Source organism: Dermacentor albipictus, chromosome 3 (assembly GCF_038994185.2).
Source record: "Dermacentor albipictus isolate Rhodes 1998 colony chromosome 3, USDA_Dalb.pri_finalv2, whole genome shotgun sequence".
In the NCBI taxonomy this organism is placed as follows: domain Eukaryota; kingdom Metazoa; phylum Arthropoda; class Arachnida; order Ixodida; family Ixodidae; genus Dermacentor; species Dermacentor albipictus.
Window position 1 is genome coordinate 62,784,351 of NC_091823.1, and position 22,467 is coordinate 62,806,817.

Consider the following 22,467-nt stretch of genomic DNA (forward strand, 5'->3'; position numbering starts at 1 on the left):
GAGGATGGAAAAGATCTAAGAGAGAGCATCACGTCATCATCTTGAAGCATAGGCATAAATACAAGAAACGTAGGCTCACGGGAAATAGGCCCTCACCAGGTGATGCAAAGGAAATAATTTTTGTCCACCGAGCACGCGTAAAGGAGAGCGCGCGACGATGTCGCCACTAAATCCTACTGCTTGCCATACAGTGTTTGAACAAAATCCAAATAACCATGCAGGACCTACTCCTGAAGGCTCATTGCACAGGTTAGCTCTGGAGAGAATATCGTGGGGTGACATCATAGGAGGCTGGATTGCCGAGGCAAGCTGCTCGGCATCATGCTGTTATTTTCCGTCCGTCAAGGCATCAAGTGCGCGCGTGAAAGCTACATCAGTGACGTTCGATCGAACAGCAATTCACGAGAGCAATGCTAATACTCCGCCATACTTCGTTCTTCTCGAAGGTTGCGCTGGACACTGAGCATTTGGAATGACCAGTCGCTCTACGGAGACAACATTAGTATCATTCACCATAGGAAATGCCACAGTACGACGAGCTAATGATGTCAAGTTACGCTGAACGGCAGTCACTACTGCTTCCGCAAGAAGGCTAGAGCGCCCAAGCAAAACAGGGGAGGCTTGGAACGAACTTTGAACGGCAATGGTAACTGCGTTGACGAAACTTACTGAGCTGGAGGAACTCTGACAGCGTCGAACTTGCTCGCTTGTCGCAACAACGCAGCCCACAGCGTGCCTTGTTTGACCTTGGCAGCAAGAGAGAAAGGGTATGCTTACACGGCATGCAAGTGCCAGGATGTTTCGCGCTTTGCAGCGATCCTCCCCCCACGTCCCTTCCAAGCCTGCTTAATGCCAAGCAGAGAAAATGCATGGAGAGGAGGGGGGAGGGCGGCACTGACTTTCGCTACCGGTGTTCCGCGAAAGACGTGGCTAAAAGTGGAGGCGCGCATTCGTGAAGTGGAAGAGGAAATCGCAGTGACGGTGCGAAGCCGTTTATTCTCGTGCTTGATCTATTTATTATGCACTCGTGACATGCATTTAGTATGCTATTGCCATCCCCGATGCGAATTTAGCTGCTTTAACGCGCTAGCGTTGAGGGCCCCATGCCGCAGTAATTCCGGCGTCCCACGTCCTACATCCAGCATCGACCATACTTGAGCAAAAATTAAAGAAAATAATCGTTCCGAACCACGCAGGCCCTCCGTGTAGCGCAAATACGTTACTAAACTAATTGAATTTTTGAAAGTAAAATGCGTCAAAAAAGTAAAGCACGACTTGCACACAGCCTATAGACATGATAGCACCGGGTTGTAATTTGAATATACAAGAAAACATAATTTTGTTAGGCGGATACTCAAACATAAACACATTTTCCAGCGTTTCTACTATTTATAGAGTGGCGCGCCGAGCTCGGTTCCTTGCAACAACACCATCCAGATGGCGCTCGCCTCCGCGCATTCACGGCCCACGCAGGAGGCCGCGTTTCTACCAGAAAGCCCTCCTTCGTGCATAGCGTTCACCGCCAGCGTCTCCCGGTAAACATTACGGTTACATAAGCTGCAGTTGCCTGGAAGCGTGAGAAGCGGTCAAGGACCTTTGAATACTATTGAATTCCACGCTCAAAGGCGAAGCTTAAGCGTCCCTCAAACTTTTTCTTTGTGTTTATGTCGGCAAATTAAACAGAAGTCACTTAGACCCACTCACAAAAAAAATTTTTTTTTTGCTCAGAGCCTTACTCGGACTCAGACTCACCAAAATAATACTCGGAAAAGCTCACTCGGACTCAGACTCAACAAGCGTTTACTCAGTCGGGCTCACTTGGACTCAGACTCCCTGAAATTCGACTCAGCCGGGCTCACTCGCATTTAGACTAACCGAACTGCAACTCAGCTGCATGGTTGTCGTGTTCATGCGCAAGCGCTGCGTAACAATATTAAGAGGTTTCGTTCTTGTTTTCGTGGCGGTAGCTCGTCCAACGGCGCTGTTAAATTTGTAGAAATACGAAATGCGGCTTAAAATGCGAACGTGTTATCAAAGCTGAATTTTCCTGAGAGCATGTCTGCCCTGGTGGCTCGGAAACTAATGGTGCTTTTGTCAATCATGCAGTCACGTCTTCCATTTATGCCACAGCGGTTGCATATCGACAGTGGGTAAATGAAAAAAAAGATTGTAGTAAGTACTACACTTCGCTGGTAGTTATTAAATAAGCCTACCTTAATGCACTGAAAAGCCGAAGCGACTACTTTTCCAGCAATAAGTATGTTTTTTACCAGCATGAAGCTGACCATTCTTTTTTACAATTCATGCTTATAGATGGCAAACGAGACGGAACTTGAAGTGTATGTGCTAAGTACTTCTTGTTGGTAATAAATCGCGCTAGCGGTGTTTTTCATGCCTAATGTTTCAGGCAGGTTACGTGGATTTGAAAACATAGAATTTGTCGGAATTCAATAGTTATACAGTCAAACCTCGATATAACGAACACGCATATAACGAATTATTGAGTATATCGAAGTCTTCCGAAATATTTTTGTCAAACACATGTATTTTTAACTTCCTATAGCGAACGCGGTTTGGCATAAAATGGATATAACGAACTTCACGACGTCAAGCCCTACCTCACTTTAATAGCAGGCGGCAGGCTTCGTTGCACTACAAGTTTGTTGTGCTGCGCAGCAAACGTTCAGGACTACCTCGCAGGCGCTGACAGCGCCACAGATGCCACGTCGTCATCGTGAGTTGACATCCAAAGAAATCGTCCGCATCTCACAACCGCTGACAGCGCCGTTTCCGAACATTCCGAACATTCCGACTTCACAAGAAGCACTTGCTGCGTTGGATTTACTGCGCCGCCACTGCAGTGCTATTGAGGGCAGGGGGTTTGCCCATGTTGAGTGTTTGCAAACTGTGGAACAGGGCGTGATACGGAATGCGATCAACACCAAGAAGCAGGCCGCGATAACGCAGTTCTTTGTGCGTAAATAAATGAACGTGACCCAAGTAAGCATCGTTCGAGTTGCTGTGCCTTCTCTGATTGAATTTTGCTGCTCTTGCATGTATTTTTTACGAAATTTTATATTACGAATTATGGATATAGCGAACTAATTTCCGACTTTTTAACTGTTCGTTATAACGAGGTTTCACTGTACTAAGGAACTACGTGATACCCTATTCTAATATTCTGCTGTGCTTGTTCTTGAGAATCAGGGCAATAGCTCGACGTTGTGGAAGTTGAGCACTGAAACTGAATGTTTGCTCTAAATAAGGTCGCCCGACGGCCACTGCCGTGCGTGAGCTGAAGAATAATAATAAAAAAAGGAAGCTAGTTTTGGTTGTACTGTAGACGAGCTCTGCCTATATTACCAACATGTTTTTTATTCATCTTGATGTTTCCTTTAGTTCATATGTCAAAAATGCTGTCATTGCCCGAAAATCCTCAAATTTTTGTCCATTTAGGTCGAGCAAGAAAAGGTAAATTCCAGGGTATTTACTTGGGATAAAGGAGTGCGCTGACTAGTCATGATCAGAGGAAAAAAAAATAATGTCAGAGTGGCGCTAAAAAGTCGCCCTCACTCCTCCCGCTCACGTTGCCGCTTTCAATAGGTATAGTTACAGTAACATCAACAGCCATTGACGACTTCAGTCAGTTGAAAGAGGGCTGCGCCGTAGATCTGTGCTAGAGAGACTTCCTGCCAGCGCACTTTAAGCCTTTATAGTTTAAACCCACCATGCGTATGATCTTAGTGACTCTTCTGTACTTCAACAAATGAATCGCCTTTTCCTCATCACATCGTCCCGTACGCACCGTCACCCTCGCCTCACAACGTCCGCGACACCACACCTCGTGAGTGTGAGGGCAGATGAGGGGGAGGAAGGCCCTCGTGAGCATGTGCATATCTGCCCATAACAGAGCGTGAACGAACAAAAACACAGGAAAGACGCAAAAAAAAAAACGAATGGTGGCTACACGAGTGTTGGCTTTGCCTCAATACAATACTGCTCTACAGTAAAAAAAACTTCAACCTGCAGTAGAGTGCTTCAATTCAAGCTATCGCGGATGTTTTCCTTCACAGCAATGGCTCTAGCGGTACTCCATGCAGATTTATAGGCATCGGTCAATTATACCATCATCATGTTCATTACAATCTTTTGGCACGCAAAAAAGAAGCATTGCAGTGGGTGGGCTAACTGCCGTTCTTTTTCAGTGGCACATATATGTGTTTCGTAATTAATATGGGCTGTCCTTTTTTTGTCGCCATCTGCAGTTTTTCTTGTTCTTAAACGAAATTATCCTCCCGATACACATAAAGGTAAACAGAAACTATGTCACCATAGCGATTTTTTAAACCACTAAAGAACAACTAATCAACTTCGACTTTTCTACAAGTGCGATTAGTCCTGTCAGGTCTCTCCCAAGAGCGCTCTCCAAAAACAGATTGCGCTCGCACTCCGCGTTTGTCTCTTGTTATCAATGCTCAGCAGCTGTGAACTTATCACACGAGAAAGCTATGGCATTCTTCATGATTTTTTAATGTTCCTTAGGCCGGTTGAGCGACACACTGTGCCAAGGGCGCTCTACAATCTGGAAACCACAGGCTGCGTATGTGAGGCACCACGAGCAACCCACCACTTTTCCCTTGAAACTGTGGGAAAGAATACAAACAAAGAAAATTAAATTCCTAGATTGACGCACACGAAGCGTGCTCGCAGCAGCAGTTGCTCAGGGAACCCGATAACTGCGCTATCACACCGTTTAACGATGCTTCGTTTTGAACTAATGGACCATGGGCCACAGCGGCAGTTATTTACCGCTCGCTAGTGGGAAAAATTCGCGTGCTCAGCCGGCCGACAGAGATAGCGGTGCTACTTGTAGCTAATTTCAATTGTACGTTTCGGGACTTTATAGGGTGTTCAAAAATGTTAAAAACGCAGGAAGAAAACATAGAAAATGTAGGAGTAACACAATGAAGAAAGAAGTCGATGTTTGCAGCTCCGAACGGCTCGTGAACTAGACTGACCACAAAACAAGGCTGGTCGTTCGAGTGTAAGCATGTCCCGTTACTCGAACGTTTCACTCAGAGTGACGGGGCTCACCGTGAGTAAAGCTACTCATCAAATTGTTTTTTTCGCTTCTCTTTCAATCGTACTACTTCGCTTCGATAATTGATAGGTGTAAAAAGAAAGAAACGAAATGCTTTGTCCGCTACTTTAACGCCGTGTGATACTGTTAAGTCTTGGGGAATAACATGCGGACAAAAAAAGGAGCAAACTATGCATCTTCGTTCAAGCAGAAAGCTGGAATAGTTGCTTACACGATGTCACCGGGTAAAAAATAATATATACAGCGTAAAATAAGCAGCGCGGGAGACCTCTGCATTACACGTAGCGAACTCGTTTTTGCATCTCCGTGGTTACGATGCAGAAAAGTATAGGCCTTATCCAGGCCATGACGACATATATGTAGCAGCCACCTACCGTTGCCTACCGCTAACCTACCCAGCCTGGGTGAACAACGTGTTGCTGGAAGGCAGGTGTGATTCTATTGCTCCTGAACACGTTATCGTCGCAGAGAAAAAAAGAGAAACAAACAAAGCCTACTAAGCCGCAGATTACGGCGGCCACGAATTGAAGTGGCTCGACCAGAAATTGCAAATAAATTTTTGTAGTTTGCTCATGCGTGCGCGCGCTGCGACATCATAGGTTTCTTGGTTAAAACTTGAAGTCTCTCTATACACATTTACGTTCGTGTGTCAGTTGTTAACTAAATCGGACTAAGGTGAAGGGAATTGAGAATTTTCTGCGCCGTCACACCTCTGAACTAGTTGCGATCTGCGCTTTGTTTCCCCGTAGTTACGGCGATGTCAGGTGACGTCGACTTGACCGCTGCCGCAAGCTGTCGTGTCAGAAAAGGAAGATGAATGACTCTGCCTTAACAGGGTGTTCGGTGCTTGAATGCTCAGACGCAGATGAGGGAAGAGGCTTCTGCGAACTGAGATCAACTTGCAGCCTCCTTGCAATAGCGGCAGCATCGTTTTTACGGCGCACGTAGAAGCGGAAACAGCGTATAGGAATTTACGGCCGTCCCTCCGGTGATTTGTTACCCATATCGCTGACACAAGCAAGACCTTGAGAAAAAAGAGTGACGTGACACTTCACCGCACTAACACATGAGGCCCTTTCCTTATGCGCCTCTGAATGAATACAGAAAACACTGAAATACTGCGATAACAAAAATGGCAGTTTGCTTACAAAAATGGAAACATTGAAAACGATAGCAAGTATTAGCGTGGCCTTCGAGCTTCTCACACGGCGTTCCAACTCTTTATGTGCTGTGTGCACAAATGTGCACGCGAAGTTAGCGAATCAAAAGCAAAAGCACCGCTGAAAATAATTATATTTAGACTGTTTCTCATGCGTCTTGAGACACTCGCGATTGGACTTGTGCTGCAAGTTAGAAATATATCTGTAAAGTGTTTCAGTAAAACGAGTTGGAAGACGGCTGGCTATTTTTTCTCGGCGTCAATATGTCGTCAGATAGCAGGCTCACTTCTTTGGTTGTTTTTGAGAATGTTTTGCATCAGGCACATTGTTCAACTCGTTGTATACCTTCTATTCAGTATGCTAGACATGAAATTGCTGATATTTTTAATATCCAACGTTTCTGTAAAGACTCATCAACCACAGAACACACTCTGCGAGCTTGACAAAACTCGCAGAAGAATTGAAAATTCTTAATAATTCCGCAGCAGTACGTTTTTTTATGATACTGAATATACCAAAAAATATCCCGATACTAAATTTGCAATGGGCATAATTATTTGGCACCTAAAGTGGCTAATTAACAACGAGGTCTTAAAAAAATTGGGTTTCGCTCGAACGGCGAAGCACTGGCTGCTATATAAAGGTTTAGCGTTGGGCTTGAACTTCTTGGACGGTGTTCTAACTATATGCAGGATCGACTAACGCGAACACGACATAAGCGGGTGCGCCAAAATTTCTGGCAATCTTTACCCCTTGTAGAGCCTGTAATGACATCGCACGGGCGCCACTATGTTGCCCATAGAGTCGCGCCAGTAAAACTACATCACTTTCCAATTTGAGCACTGATACTGCTTTGTACACTAATTATTTAATAGGCTGAGAAGATTTAAGATAGAAGACGCGCGCAGTGAATTTTATGCTTCACGGCATTTGTTTGTGGTCTGCCATTCTCAAAATTCTGACGAACACTTTAATTAATGACGTAAGAACTAGTGTGAACAACTTCAGCGATTGAATAATGTAGCAATATTACCCGCATATACGGCATGCATACGCATATGGCATGTATATACCTAAATATATGCGGAGCCGCAGGGCGATGCCGACGCCGAAGGCGAAAATTCGCTTGGAGTGTTCATATAATTTCTATCGCAATAAAGCAGAATTCGACAGAGACACTTACGACTGCTTACGAGTGGGAATGCGAAAACATTGTACCGTTTGTTGACCTCGGAACGTCATGAACGCGCTCATTTTGTACACTCATGACGTTGCGCCACCTCCTCCCCTTTGGCTGCGCCATCACGTGCCCAATGACGCATGGACTATAGGCCACGTGTTTAGTCAGCCAGATGGCTGCGGCGTGACGTGCGCAATGACGCACGCACGAGGCACATTTTTAGTCAGCCACACAGGCGCTGTGTTTACCACGGCGTCCTATGTTTTCGCCCTTTCCTGCGCTACAAGCCTGACCACGCGGTAAAAACTGCGGCTGCTGCAGGAACAGCGTCCTGACCGAAACCAGGCGTCTCAAAACGCTGGCGCGATCAGGAACGTCGTCGGCAGCGGCGTCGCACCGACGTTGCAGCTCAATCTCAAGATGCTCGAGATGAGGCGGACGGAAAACAGTCGGCGTTTGTCAGCACCCAGTGAACTGTTCGTGACGCTTACTATGCATTCCGATCAGGGCAGCGTTTATGCAGAAAAGTGGGGTACGCAAATAGCTCCTCAGGAGGAAGGCTAATTCAAGGCTCCTGCCAGCAGCGGAAGCCGAAAGCGGCTCTGGCTCCGGTATAAAGTAGTTTCGGCATAGCAGGACGGTGCGTCCTCTTGCCTTCGCCGCTTTTTCAGCCAAACACACTGCACGTCTCTGGAATCGTTCTAACCCTACGCGCGAGAACCGCGCTAGTGCCAACGGCGATGGCGTGAATGCGCCTCGAGTGCCAGTTTCATTGCTATCGCAGTAAAGTTTTTTAAGACAACAAAAAGAAGAGAGCACACGAAGACAGGAAGCAAGCATAAACGCAGAAGTCGACCTTTCTGAGCGTGAGTCTAAAAGAAAAAAAACTCAGTGCCCTTCGTCACTGTTAAGAAGGATGACCAGCGAAGCTGTGTACGTGGGGCTTTTGGCGTATCTTGTAAAACTGATTTCTTAAACTGAAATCGTGTTTGATTCCATTGGTTGCGATTATACCCGATTTTTTTTTTATGTGTCTTGTCCGCTATGCCTTGTAACGGCTTCCTGCGCCTTTTGCCAAGCTGCTCTAGCAGCTTTTAGCCAGGAAGCCGTCCAGATGATTCTGGGAAATAAGTTGAATAGAATTGAAAAAAAAATGGCAGACTGCACCCGGCATTGTACTACTTTCGGTATTTTTTTCTACGCACGGACACGATAATGGGTAAAGTAGTCCTTAACAGCTTCGCTGTAAGAAAAAAAGAGAAAAAGAAGTTATAATAATTATGGGGGTTTGACACGCCAAAACCACTTTCTGATGGTAGTGGAGGACTGCGGAAATTTCGACCACTTGGGGATCTTTAGCGTGCACCTGAATCTAAGTAGACGGGTGTTTTCCGCCCATGGAGAACTGCCGATAAGGTCGCTAGGTGACACTAATGTCACTGCACAGACGAACACACGTTGTAAGATGTATACCTGTGTGTTAATTACGGCCTTTGCACGGACATGGTTGCTATATCGGCGGCGAACAAGCACCGTAACGAGAACAATGGGACATCAATCACTCGGCTTGACACTTGCGACGAACACACTAGGATGAACTATAGGCAATCCACTATAGGTTTTTACACTTATGCTAATTAACCTACAAGACTGGATTCTACACTAGCTCTGGAGACGAAAATATTTCTTTGTCGACACGATGGTGTACACGCACGGACGCAGAAGATTTGATGGGGTAGCCATATACAGCTTCGCTGTGAAAACATCCTCGGTATGACATTCTTAAGAAAAAGAATCAGCTAACAAACATATTGAAACATCAACTGAAATAAACTTCTTACTGCGCCGCTAAACGAGCATTGTTGTCACCATGCGACTTTATATATTTTGGATGGCTTACAGTGGGTCGCAGCGGCGTCTTGGAAGGGCTGTTGTGCGGAAGAAGAGTCACGGCAACTGTGGCTTGCCCTTTTCTCTTGCAGATGTACCCGTTCGCGAGAGTCAAAGTGGAGGAGAACGGAGCGGTCACTTTCGATGGACTGGCTGGCTACATGCTCTCGCTTCTGCAACAGTCCATGGGCTTTGAGTTGGGTAACATTGAGTACACTTGCGCATTATATGTCTTTGCATTCTTGTTGTCTTGTTTTTTTGTGGACTCAGAGCAGCCATAAAAGATATGATTTCGAATATGATATGAAAAATTAAAGAATAAATTGCCCACATACGTATCTATGCACGCGTGCGAATATTGTCTGTTTTATGCGCACTGATGCTCCTGGCTGTAAAATAAAGAAACAGCTAAACATGACCTAGATGTTAAAAATAATACGAGAAATAGAGGGTAGGTATAAATGCAACGAAGAGGAGGGAACAGGGCACAGAGCCGGCGTTGCGCTGTATACTCAAGCGCAACAGTGCTTCGTTGTTACAGTTAAAAAAATAAATAAAAAAATAACGGAACTACCGCAACCAGGCGTAGTCATATGCTTCACGATTCATGCGCGGTGTTGTTGAAGCTGGCGTAGCGGCTGGCGCTTCTTTGGCATAAGCGAGAACAAGTACAATCGGACTTTCCTGAAAAATTAAAATTCGTTCTTGTTTATAAACGACGATCGATATAAAGTATAAGGCTAAAAGTCTATAAACTGTTTATAGGCCGGCCAATAGCAATTTTTTTTTTATAGAGAGTCTCTCCTAATTAGGCGAGTTAACACCTTGGGCACAACAACAGCATAACGTGTCGGTCACGCGCAGCACACGTGCCAACAGCCAAATCGCCAAGAGTAGGGATAAGAAAGACCGGCAGCATCACTGAATGGTCGCTTAAATAGGAGATTAGAGGACGGATTTCACTGATTGTCTGCAGAACTTCCTTGCCTTATTGCCTTTGCCACCAACCCTTCCCGCATGTGGATTGGCACTACCTCTAAAAAGGTGCACCATGAAATTCGAAATGGCCTGGCTGATCTGTTCAAATCCATGGCTGTCACTCGTACCCAATGAACAAAAAGCTGCACCCTTCTCATAATTGTGACTTCGCGCATGCGCGGCTGTGCGCAGGATAATCCCACGGATTCCCCCAGACACGGTGTGGGCAGGTCGCAACGCGCAGGGCGTCTGGGCTGGCCAGCTGGGAATGGTCTACCGAAACGTGAGGGGCTGGCCGTTTCTCTTTCTAACCGCGTTTGCTCAACTTTCAAGGCTTGCTTCCGGAATAGTTGTTTCACGGAACATAATAAAGATAGCGCAAGAAAGGACACGGACAAGAGTGAACAACACAAGAGCTAGTGTTGTTCAGTCTTGTCCGCATCCTATTTTTTTAGTTCTTAATTTTACTCGTCTCGCGCGACAGCATATGCGCACGGCGTTGTTGTGATCGGGCGTTTACCCCATGAAACCATTGGCTCACGGAGAACGCGAAAATGGAGAACGAGCCAACGCCCTCGTCAGAGCCATGGCCAACTGTGTTGATTACAAACAGTTGGACACCGCGAGGACGGTTTTGGCCAACTTGCAAGGAGGCATTCCTTCACATAACCTCGGGCCCCAACTGCCACGTCCATGTTGGAGACGGGGTCACTTACCTTTACTCTTCCCCTGTTTAAGCCCAGTTATATGCGCGCGCGGCCAAGCCAACACCCAGCTCCTCGGAGGAAAAGGGTTGCCTCCAGGTTAGCGGGGGATTATGTGATCCATCTCCTGACGCCGGATTGATGGGAGGTGACGGGACCATGACGAAGTAGGGGTTAAAAGGTGAGACGGATGGATGCTTGGAGGCCAGGGTACAGCGGCTTGGATTCCTTTTCTGAATCGTTCTTGTACAAAGTGTAAATGTAAACGAGCGTTCAAAAACATGCTGGATGTTAGGCCCAGCTCCACGTTCTTTACTGCTCCACGTTGCATGAAGTTCGCGCATCTTCGGACCGCCGGTTCCAACAGCGTTAATTTACGGTCCGGCGAGTGGCTTCCAGTGGTGAGTGGCTGAGTACAAACCACAACTGTACTCTCCAGCCGCCTTACAATACTTCTGTTCCACACGACGCGACGACACGTTCACCTAAGGCCTCTCTCTCTCTCTCTCTCTCTCTCTCTCTCTCTCCCGTCTATTGCATCGATACGGTACTTCTACCTGGCTCATAACCTTTGTTTACATGATTGCGGCGCCGCAGAAAGATGGCGCGTTCCGCTATCTTGCAGTTCTTTTAGACAGAGTAAATGATGCGCTAACACGCGCTTGAATTTATGCGTATATGGTCAAAATGAAACAGTGGTCTTACACCTACTTTGTTACAGATCAACTATTTTTTTGCCTCTTCTTGCAATATCGAGTGGCACCATGTTTATTTGTCACTAGCAGGACTAGTTACATGTCGCGGGTGATGCGAATCTCATAGAATAGAACTAAATAACCACTGGGCCTAATTATAGGGCGCAGTTCAATATGTTATTAAGCAAAGAGCGCTGAATAGCTTAAAGCAAGGTCTCCTGGCGCACACTGGCTTGACCATTCGCATAGAAAATTGCCGCGGGAAGTGCACCCTATTTCAGTCGTGTGCGCTCAATGGCATAGGAAAAGAATGTCTCGTCCCTTTCTGTTTTCGATGGAGACTGCATCGCCAGATGAGTTTCGCTGCTTGAAGTGTGTTAGAGAGGACATAATTTGCTTATTAATTTTAATACCCCAAAGCACGCCTGCGCTAGGAAATGATCTATAGTGGACGGAACAGACTGGTGGGCTAGTTGGTAGTGCATAATTTGACGTTGTAGCGCAGAGAAGACGGAGACGCGGCGCTGTGTTTTCGTCTCCTATGTCGTCCTGCGTGCCCTTTCACGCTATAACCTCAAGTTATAATGACGAATTAGGTACGACCTTCTGGAGTTCTTTACAGCGCACACAGGAATCGGCGACATATCGGCATACACAAATATTATTGAGTTCTGTCTTCTGCATCGTTCACACTATTGCTTTCGACGGCTAGGGCCAGCGAAGTATGCCTTGGCGTCTAGGAATAATGGGACAACACTGGCTGTCTCTAGCCAGACAGAAATGAGCGTTTGGCCGTCACGTGTACGTGCTACATACTGGTTTGCGATCTCCGCCTAAACGGCGCTGGTGAGTTCGCGTACGTTTTTCTGGAGCGGTGCGGGTATCTACCGGGAGGAATTCGTGCGTTAGAAAGTGCAGCTGTGCTTGTATCTTGTGTCACTGGTATGACCCTTGACGCGACGCCGATTCAATTAGTTGTGGCACAGGGATAATAATTATATATTGTGGGTTTTGCAAAGGATGCATTGGGTCGACCAAATCGTGAGCGAGTGGAGGAGGCTGGTTGGATAACTTTGACCTCGATTTGGCCTTGCGCGAAATGCCTTCCTGCCTCGTCATATCACACGCGGTTTCGTCTTTATGACCAGTGAAGCTCCCCGAAAACTAACTCTAACACATGCGTAAATGCAAGGCCCTTTCGTTCGTTATTGTGGGCTTCGCCGCATGAAGAGTGTTTGCGTGGAGAAACCAGCTTGATGGTACCCTTCGTTTGTCAGTTGGATATTCTGCATATAGCCAGCACTCTGGTATTCAATACGCGCTAGCATGTGATTGTATATGTGTAACCATTAACACTACCGAGGCGAAGATAAACTTGCGTCATAAACAACAACAACAACAACAACAACAACAACAACAACAACAACAACAACAACAACAACAACGACGACGACGACGACGACGACGACGACGACGACGACGACGACGACGACGACGACGACGACGACGACGACGACGACGACGACGACGACGACGACGACGACGCGACAAAATAGGTACATAAAAGGCACGCTAGTCAGAATCAAATCTGTACCTTTTCAATTCCGAGGCTGGCATATGATAGTTGCGCAGCACAGTGAGCGCCGATGATGAGTGCATTCTCCATTACAGGGGAATGTTGCTATTTATGTAATTCCATTACTAACCTCGACGTTTTTTTTCTCCTATTTTCTTTCTTTCTGTCTTCTTTTTTTACCAGGAGGCTGACCTTGCCATCGGCCCTGCGACGCCCACCGAGGAAAGGTTCACTGTTGGCCACGCTTTGCCCAACTATTTTGACACGGTCGCCTGCCACGTGGCTGGCAGACTCATCAGCCACGTCTCGAACGTGGCTGGCCACATCGGAGGGTTCGACACGCAGGTGACAGATCACCCAGTCTCGATCGATTCGCATGTCGCGCACTAGTAAATTGTTCCGAAAGAGTGCCCTTGTCATAAATGCCTGAATTCATCTTCGAAGCCGCGTACTACAGGGCAGGAAAGCTTGCAAACCACAGGTGCAGCGCGTAAACTGAGGCTCAACTTTATCAGCTGGCCGCCTTGTCCAATACCGAGACACGTAACCTATTCTCGTTCTCCCAGTCTTTGTTAAATAAACACCCCAGCTTCAGGCTGTGAAAAAATTCAGCTTCTTCGCAGCAGCTTTATTTTCACGAGATTTTTTTTCCCGACTGCACCACTGGCTCACAGTATGGTACATTTAGCTGATGCTGTCATGCTTGAACCAATGTCATGAATAGCGAAATTTTGCTGCAAGACATATCAAGTGGAAAAATTCATGAAAACACGCATACATACGCTCTTTGTTTACGGGTTATGCTAATTCTATGTTGTACGCAGCAAATAAAAGTATTTTCCAATTTTGAAAAACGCAAGTTGAAGGGAAACTGTGACAGAAGCAAATTCACGCAGACAACAAACGAAGAAAAGCAATTAACGTGAGAACACGATGGGCAAATGTAAACATGAGAATTGGCCTTTCTTATCCTGATGTAGACTGAACCACGGCAGTTCCATATTGATCAAAAGCTTTCGTGCTTAGCCAGGCTTATGATGTATTGTTCGAAATGGGGTATGGCACAGAATAAGAAAAGAACGAATAAAATAACCAAGGAAAAATATCATCGTTGCCTCAAAAATTCAACTCCATGTCCTTATTTTTTCCCCTCGATGTGTTGAATAACTCAGCGATTCACTTACAGAAGATCCACGGACCTTATGTATGATAGAAGGTATTTACGCCAAGGCTCGATAGCCATTTTACCGATTTCATTGTAGCTATGAAACTAGTATTGTAAAAAAAATCATCTGAACAGTGTGAATACCTATGAAGGATGCATCTGCAGAATATACCACGTTAACTGGCACTTCCTTTTTTCGCTTTTATTATTTAATTTCTTACTTGATCTGCTCAGGTTCATTTATCTTCGCGTTTTTGTTAGGTCAACGTACGTTAAAGAACTTTGCTGCTCTATTTCAGATATGGCTCATCATAGCTGGAATCCTGCTCTTTCTGAGCGTGGGGCTCTCTCTGTACGAGCGACGAAAAACACTGAAGAAGTTCAGCGCCTTGTTTTACCGCAACGTATTTGAGCTGCTGGGAAACTTGCTCATCGAAGGTAACGAGAAAGAGCCAGAAACTGAAGCATTATTAAAAAAAAAGAAACGAAAAAATTGCTTACGTCACCATATTTTAAAGGGCACATTAATTGCCGCTTTGCAAAAAGGTTAGTTCCTTAATCGAAAACCTATGGCTACTTTGTATAATATACTGCTCCAGACCGCTTGAATACGTAATTTAATTTACTGAAAAGACTGTCATTAAGAACCTACACATTTGTACTTCTCCTACACATTACCCATTACTTCCCCCTATTTTTGCGAAATATAAACAAGGTTATTTATTTAATTCACTGATGTCACCGGAGAAAGGTTACTACGTTTCTCGTATAAAACATGAAAATTGAAAACTATAGTTATCTCAGGGCATTTGGAAACATAGCTGATAACGACCGTATCACGCTGTCAAATGCTTGTTTAAAAAAATTTTTGCAAGGGCTGTAATTAACTAACGTTTTTCAGACTTTGCCCGCACATCATTCATAGGATGCCATCTAGTAATTTAGAATACAAACTTTGTGGCACGTTGTATTTTTTCCGAACAATAAGCAATATCCTCCGTGGTTCGTACAATACTCTTGTAAGGCTCTGTAAAAGCTCTGAAACGCTTCTATAATTTTACACAAAGCTGTACTTAACCGACACACTTGAAAATTTTAATACATGGTCATAACATGTCCTGCATTTTCTTCAAACATAGCAGTGCTACAACCTTCGGTTCTCTCCGGGCAGCAGGGTAGGTTTCTAAGCGTTTCATATGACATCTCTAAACTGGCAAAAAGAAGTGACGCGTTAGCAATTTTCAATTAGCCCCTAAATAACCCACGCACTTCAGAATTTTTGTACCCCCCCCCCCCCCCCTAATGTTCTCCCTATCTCCTGCAGTTACAAATTCCGTGAATTATCTCATTCTCGCAAGAAATCGTGAAAACACGCATCCAGCGTTCTCCAGTGCTTCTAGTCACAATAATATCTTCGATGTAAAGTAAGATCAGCAAGGCCACTAGACTAGTTAGCGTAGACTGAACTCTTCCGGAAGGTGATGCATGCATTAGCAATGATAGACGCCCCGTTCTTGTTTCGCTTGTGCGCAGCGTCCCCGCGGTCGCACGAGGACCCGCACGTACGCACCGTGCTGGCCTTCTGGTGGATGATGCTGATCGTGCTGATGAATACCTTCACGGGTCACATGAAGGCCAGCATGACCGTCCAGGAGGAGCTGCCCCGCATCGACACCCTCCAGGACATCGTCGACCACCGAGGCGTCACTCCCGTCGTCATAAGGGGCAGCACATTCGACGAGATATTCAGGGTGCGATGGGCTCGTCGGTGTCGACTCGCCGCTTGGCACCCGGTCATTTCACTCGATCGAAGCTAGCGCTTTGCAGCTGAGCTCGTTAGGCAGAGTAACGAAACGCGGAAAATCGCATGGTGACAACGTCACGCTGCACGGAGGTAGGACAAAAAACGAATTACTCTTATACAACGCAAATATTGGAGTTGGAAGTGGTCAGTGAAATTAAACGACGGCCTCTTCCAGCGATCTCCAGTTACCCCTCTCTTGTTCTAGCTGATTCCAAGTTATGCCTGAAAATTTCGAAACTTCGTCACTCCGCCTAAGTCTCTGGCGTCCTCGACTGCGTTTACGTTCCCTTGGCACGCATTCTGTAACTCCAATAATCCACTGATGACCTACTCTACTCATTATATGGCCTGGCTATAGCTTCATTTCTTCCTCTTAATGTCAACTAGAATATCAGTTACTCTTGTTTGTTCTGTAATCCACACCTGTGTTTTCCTGTCTCTTAACGTTGCGCATAATCTTTCTTTTTCCATATATCGTTGCACGGTCCTTAAACTTCTTCTCAAGCTTCTTTGTTAACCTCCAAGTTTCTACGCCATATGTTAGAAACGTTAGAATGCAACGACAGCGCACATTTCTTATCAAGGACAGCGGTTAGCTGCCGGTGATGATTTGGTAATGCCCGCCTTATGTAATCCGACCCATTTTTACTATTCTGGAAATTTCTTTCTCATGATCAGGGTCTTTTTTAGGCTGTGAGTAATATATAGAGGAGAATATACAGAATTCATAAAAGCAGAGTTAGATACAATAAGTCTGCAGCCCCCCTGCGGGCTATAAGCGTTTTACCAAGACAGAAGCGTTTCCGACTTCAGTGGAAATATTTCGCAGCTCTTGTGCATCCTCCCTCATTATTATCATGCGCTGCGCAGGGACGAAGGTCTGACAGTAACGCTTCCAAATTAATGCTTCTAAACCTTAAACGGTTGAGCATAAGCCTTCATGGTATCCAGCGTATGGGGGCAAAGCTTCAAGCAGACACTTTAAGGCGATCGCTTTCAGCAATTCAGAAATTTGGTTGACGGCTCGAAGATGCTCGGGTGACCTGCCGAGCATCTCCGCTGACTATTATTGCGTGGTTCCCACTGGTTTCTCTCGACACAATGACGTTGACATTTGGAAAGCACAATCTGCACCGCACCTCGACACAATGAAATAATCTCTGTAGAACAAAACTTAGCGTAACGTTGCCGTCGGGGATTGAACACGCCATTGCGGCACTGTGACGCTGGGAGCGAGACGCGCTAAACACTGCTATCGCGCAACTTACACGAGTTCCACGGTTTGATCCAGCTTGGTACCGAGTTCTGCGTAATTAGGAATTCTAAGATATATAATGACTTTTCCAGCTAAACCACTGGCTTGTTCGGGCTCAGGTTCAACAAAGAGGTGCTTATGCATCGTTCTGCAGTGGGTTCAGTTTAATATCACGTTTATGTGCGTTGCTTGCCTGGGTCACCCAATAACGAAGAAAAGGGAAATGAAAGTGGAAGAGAACTTGCCGCCGGTGGGAGCCGAACCCACATCTTTTGCATCATGCGTTCGGTGATCTGCCACTTGATCTATGGCAGCGGGCGTTCTCGCGTCCACAGCAGCAGCAAGCCGGCAAAGACGGATCGTTGTCGTTTCAGATGAGTCACCAAGAAGTGAGACGGAGGTTCTTTCTTTCTTTCTTTCTTTCTTTCCTTCTTTCTTTCTTTCTTTCTTTCTTTCTTTCTTTCTTTCTTTCTTTCTTTCTTTCTTTCTTTCTTTCTTTCTTTCTTTCTTTCTTTCTTTCTTTCTTTTCTTTCTTTCTTTCTTTCTTTCTTTTTTTCTTTCTTTCTTTCTTTCTTTCTTTCTTTCTTTCTTTGTGTCTATGTATGCGGGGACACTGCTCACTCATAGCAATGGCTCACGGTAGCTCGGGCCGCTCGAAAAGCATTCACAAGCAAGAGGTGCGCTGTCGCAGGTGTCCACCAGGCGCGACCACCAGCTGGTGTGGCGGCGCGCGCTGCAGCGGCGTACCGTGCTTTCGGGACGCGACATCTTCGTCAAGTCCATGTTCGACGACGTGTTGGAGGGCCGCAAGGTCATCTTCCTGGACACGCTGCTCTTCCACTACTGGGTGGGCCGCTTCTACCAGGGGCTGCCCCGCGGCGAGTTCTACCTGGCCAAGGAGGCCGTCCTGTACCCGTCCATGTGCATGTGGCTCAACAGAAACGTCGACCCTGCCATCGCTAGGGCACTGCACGTCAGGTGGGGATGCGACGCGTGCATCTGGTCTTGTGAACCACACACTTAAGAACACGCCCTTGAAAGTTACGTTATCGTGCTCACAGTCGTGTTCATTATCATTATTATCATCATCATCGTGACGACTTGAAAGTTCACCGTAGAAACAAAACAAAAAAAAGAAAGGAAAAAGAAGAGCCAGCTACGCATTGTCGTCAAAACACAACTGTACTGTTGATACAGGTTGGTCTAACTTAAATACGAATCCCTGATTTGCATTAGAAATAGTTTATTTCATTTTATTTTGTATGTGCGCGTGTTTGTTGGCGTAAGGACATGCCACGCGTCAGTCTTTTGTGTGAAGGTACTTATGAGCAAAAGTGATTAGGATCGAACTCGCACTTCGGTAGCTGCACATTGTACTGAAGTGCGCCAACCTCCGCTACCCAGCATAAATAACAGCAAGCTGCACAAGTTCGAGGTGCCAGACGAACCAACTGGGGGTAAGTCCGTAATACGAATCAGGACGCAGGTTAAAAAAAAATGCAAACACGGAGCTGCAATAATCACTAGTGCGCTTTGGTGTCAGGCAAACATGAGAGAGTATACCGGTGCCATCAACACGAAACTCTACAACGTAATTCTCGCTGTCGCCTACCGCGACTGGAAACCATTGTGATATTATCGTGCTCTTCTGGCACTCCTGCGAGCATTCCAAACCACGCAAAAATTAGGTTAGCGAGGAAAGCGTTTCGGACGCTCTCGACACAACGTAAGCCTAGTAGGGGGCAAAAGGATTGGAAGAAAACCAGGTTGCTACGCTTTCTGCACGTTTTGGGTCAACGTTGCCACGCACGTTTCCGAAGAAGAAAACTGAAACGCCGTTAAAGAAACATCTCGAAAAGAAAAGCAACGTGTAATGGAGCTAAGATGCTACAGGCTAGAATGTCCTCCATACACCCTTATCGCGACTTAGATCAAGAATGTTGTGCACGGGTTGTTTCCTTTTTTCTTTTCCGGCTCGTGAAAAGACGCTTACTGCGCGTCGACAAATCTTTGGAGAACAACGTGGACATTAAAGTAAAGTACCCACATACCAATATGCAAAAACGCCGAAGGAAGGAAAAGAAACAAACAAGAGCCGACAGCTTTGTGGCTCCGAAACCTGGGAGAGATGCGGGTGGCCTTGATTTTTTTTTCTTTTTTTCTCGTCGAACGAACTCTCACGCCGCTGTGCCCACCGAGCGCGTATCGGCCGAGTGGCTCTGCACGCATATTCGCGATGGTCCAAGCCTCGCACGCGTCTCAACCGGTTTCTTTCGCATTCATTTTCTTTTGTCTTTTTCTCCCCCCAGGCTTTATTCAGGCAGCCGTCAATGCGTGCGGTAACGCGTGTTACACGGAGCGAGATAACGCGAGGATTAGATAACTCGACACGACGTTTATTTACCCCGTCTGCTGCGCGCCACGCGCTTCTCGGCGTCAGGCGCTGCGTGCTTCGTCGATGCTGGATACGCTCCCTTTAAAGTCGCAGTGCCGATGGAAGTTAACGATGCACCCTGTCGAACCAGTTTGTTCGCGCGTGGAAACGTGCAGGCTGGCTTCGCTAAAACGGGAGAGTCTATTCGAGGAGTGTGGCGGAGAAAGAACCCCTACGAGAATGAAACTAACCCCTGTGTCTGTGGTTATTTCATATGTATTATTTAAAAATTAACTTCTAGGGAGGTATTACGTGCCAAAACCACGATCTGATTATGTGGCACGCCGTACGCCGTAACGCGGGCCTGCAGATGCTCGAATTTGCACCTAAGTCTAAGCACCACAAGCGTTATTGCATTTTTCCGCCATCAAAATGCGGCTGCCATGGTTAAAATCCAACCGGCAAATTGTACCTCAGCATCCCAACACCGCAGCGACTGGGCTATCGCGAAGGGTCGTATAGTCTAATCGCCATTGCATTTGACGTAACCAATAAGCACAATTTAAGCGTGATAACCATGTGCCGAATAGTTAGCAGTCTTAGCAGGCGAGGTGTCGCTTAGAAGGCTGAGGGAAGCGTTGAGATATCTCTAAAGATTTGTCTCCGACAGGGAATCTTATACGTGAGTACGTTTATAGGTTCCTAGTGTCACCAAAGGACAAGTGCCAACGTGTTTGCGAGCCTCATTCTGTTTTCTTTCTTGTTCTAGAAAACGACAATGCAAAAGTTATTAGCTTGTCGAATATGTATCTGCGCGTTTCATAATTTGCTGGGCGAAACATCTGCCAACAACGGCATAATGAAGAATCCACTGTTTAAATAACCACTCAGAATGAAACAATTCATAATACTCCAAATAAAGGTATATTCAATTGTGATTAATAGAAAATCAGTGCGATTACTGCAACCCCACTTTAATTCATGAAGCATTTTCATTTTAAATTCCAAGTTTTTTTAATTTCTAAAGCAAGAAGTAGCGCATATTCTCGGAAGCCAAACGAATTAACAGACCGCAAGAAAGGGAAATTAATTCAAAGTATTGCGCCAAGATCCCAGTTAGCTGAATTACTTCCATCAGGACGTCGAACAAGTGGAGGATCCTTCGTGATAAATTCGAAAAATTTGGAGCTCATTGTTGCTCAGTCGTAGTCAACACTGTTTTACTACAGTCAGACAAGTTGTGGTACGATGTCGCGAATTTATATTTTTACTAAATTTTGACTAATTAACCTGTCACTGATACCCTAACGTTGCCGAGTGCATGATGTGCATGCGCTGTTGCGCGTGAAAATGCGGGCAACGTTGTAAACGGGCAACGTTGCGAGCAACGGTTTAAAGTGCACGGTTTAATTACAGGCAGCTTTAATCCTTAATGCAACTGCTCGAAAGAAACAGCTACGTTATAAATTGGGCTGTGCTGTTGAAAGACCACACAAATCTGTTTTTTTTTTAATCCGGAGCAGATTTCTTGCTAATGCTGCAAATGCCCCTGTGAATACTGTTCCTGCGTAAATGTACTTGTTCGCAGCTTCTAAAGGCTGAACGCCGATTGTGAACGTTCTTTTCTTCACGAGGGGGTACAAAATTAGTTTACTTTCTGGCGCGTAACCTTAAAACAAGCCCTCAGACTTCGCAGTTCAAGTGCCGAGTCATTCCTCGCAAATTATCCAAACACAGCGTTGTCACGTGACTTTTCATATGAAATTCATGCTGACGGCAGAGGCTGCTTGTTCAGTGGTAGCTCTCTAGCCAAGACATGAATAACTCCTTCATTTTCTTCAGTCATTCACTTTAAGGTGAGGTACGCCCCTATGCCCCCTACCCCTCTCTCTGGGAATAGCCGAGTGTGAAACCACAGAGATCGGTCGGCACGCAATGAATGAATGAATGAATGAATGAATGAATGAATGAATGAATGAATGAATGAATGAGTTAATTAATTAATCCTTCAGTCGATCAATCAATGTAATAGTGATCGTTCCGAGCAGGAGCCGATGGGTGGCCGAGTCCGGCATGGCGAGTCACTGGAAGAACCTGCTGGTGGAGCGGAGCCAGCGCACGTCGGGCGGCGCCGGCGGCTCGTCGCAGTCGGCGCAGTCGATGAGCACCGCGTCGCCCCTGCAGCTGCAGGACGTGGCGGCCGTGCTGCAGCTCCTCGTGGCCGGCGCCTGCGCCTCGCTGCCCGTGCTCGTCGCGGAGGTCGCCGTCCACCGCCGCTGCGCCACCCGTCGCCGATGTTGCTGCTGCAGCTTCGGCGGGGATCGGCCCGCACGCCGCACGACCCTGCCGGCGAGAAGGCGCGCGCAGTGGCGAAGCGGGTTGCTCTGATCCGACGACGAAGGACGAGCCCGCTCAGCGCGGTGCGGCCGCGCCAGTTCGATCCGGTGGAGCACGCCGCTCGCTACATCACCTGTCGTTAGCCGATTACGCTCGGCACACGTGCACAGGCTTGTATAGCACTGTATAGCACCTGTATAGTGCAATAGAGGCTCGCGGCTTGCACTACTCTTAGCAGTCTCGGCGCC

At 46.4% G+C, this 22,467-nt stretch overlaps 1 protein-coding gene across 1 annotated transcript; it reads left to right on the plus strand.

Annotated features, from left to right (window-relative positions):
• Positions 1-5,050: 5,050 nt before the first annotated feature.
• LOC135898817 (ionotropic receptor 93a-like) lies at positions 5,051-22,270 on the plus strand. Its single transcript, XM_065427986.2, has 8 exons — positions 5,051-5,095; positions 9,424-9,542; positions 10,502-10,592; positions 13,468-13,629; positions 14,749-14,887; positions 15,983-16,200; positions 18,200-18,486; positions 21,931-22,270. The coding sequence occupies exons 1-8, from the start codon at positions 5,051-5,053 to the stop codon at positions 22,268-22,270; spliced, it is 1,401 nt and encodes a 466-aa protein (XP_065284058.1).
• Positions 22,271-22,467: the final 197 nt, after the last annotated feature.

Coding starts and splice junctions, on each gene's coding strand:
- LOC135898817 (XM_065427986.2), top strand. CDS start 5,051: ATGTCCCGTTACTCGAACGTTTCACTCAGAGTGACGGGGCTCACC. Junction 9,543..10,501: donor TTTGAGTTGGGTAACATTGA/GTACACTTGCGC, acceptor GGCTGTGCGCAG/GATAATCCCACGGATTCCCC. Junction 14,888..15,982: donor GGGAAACTTGCTCATCGAAG/GTAACGAGAAAG, acceptor GCTTGTGCGCAG/CGTCCCCGCGGTCGCACGAG.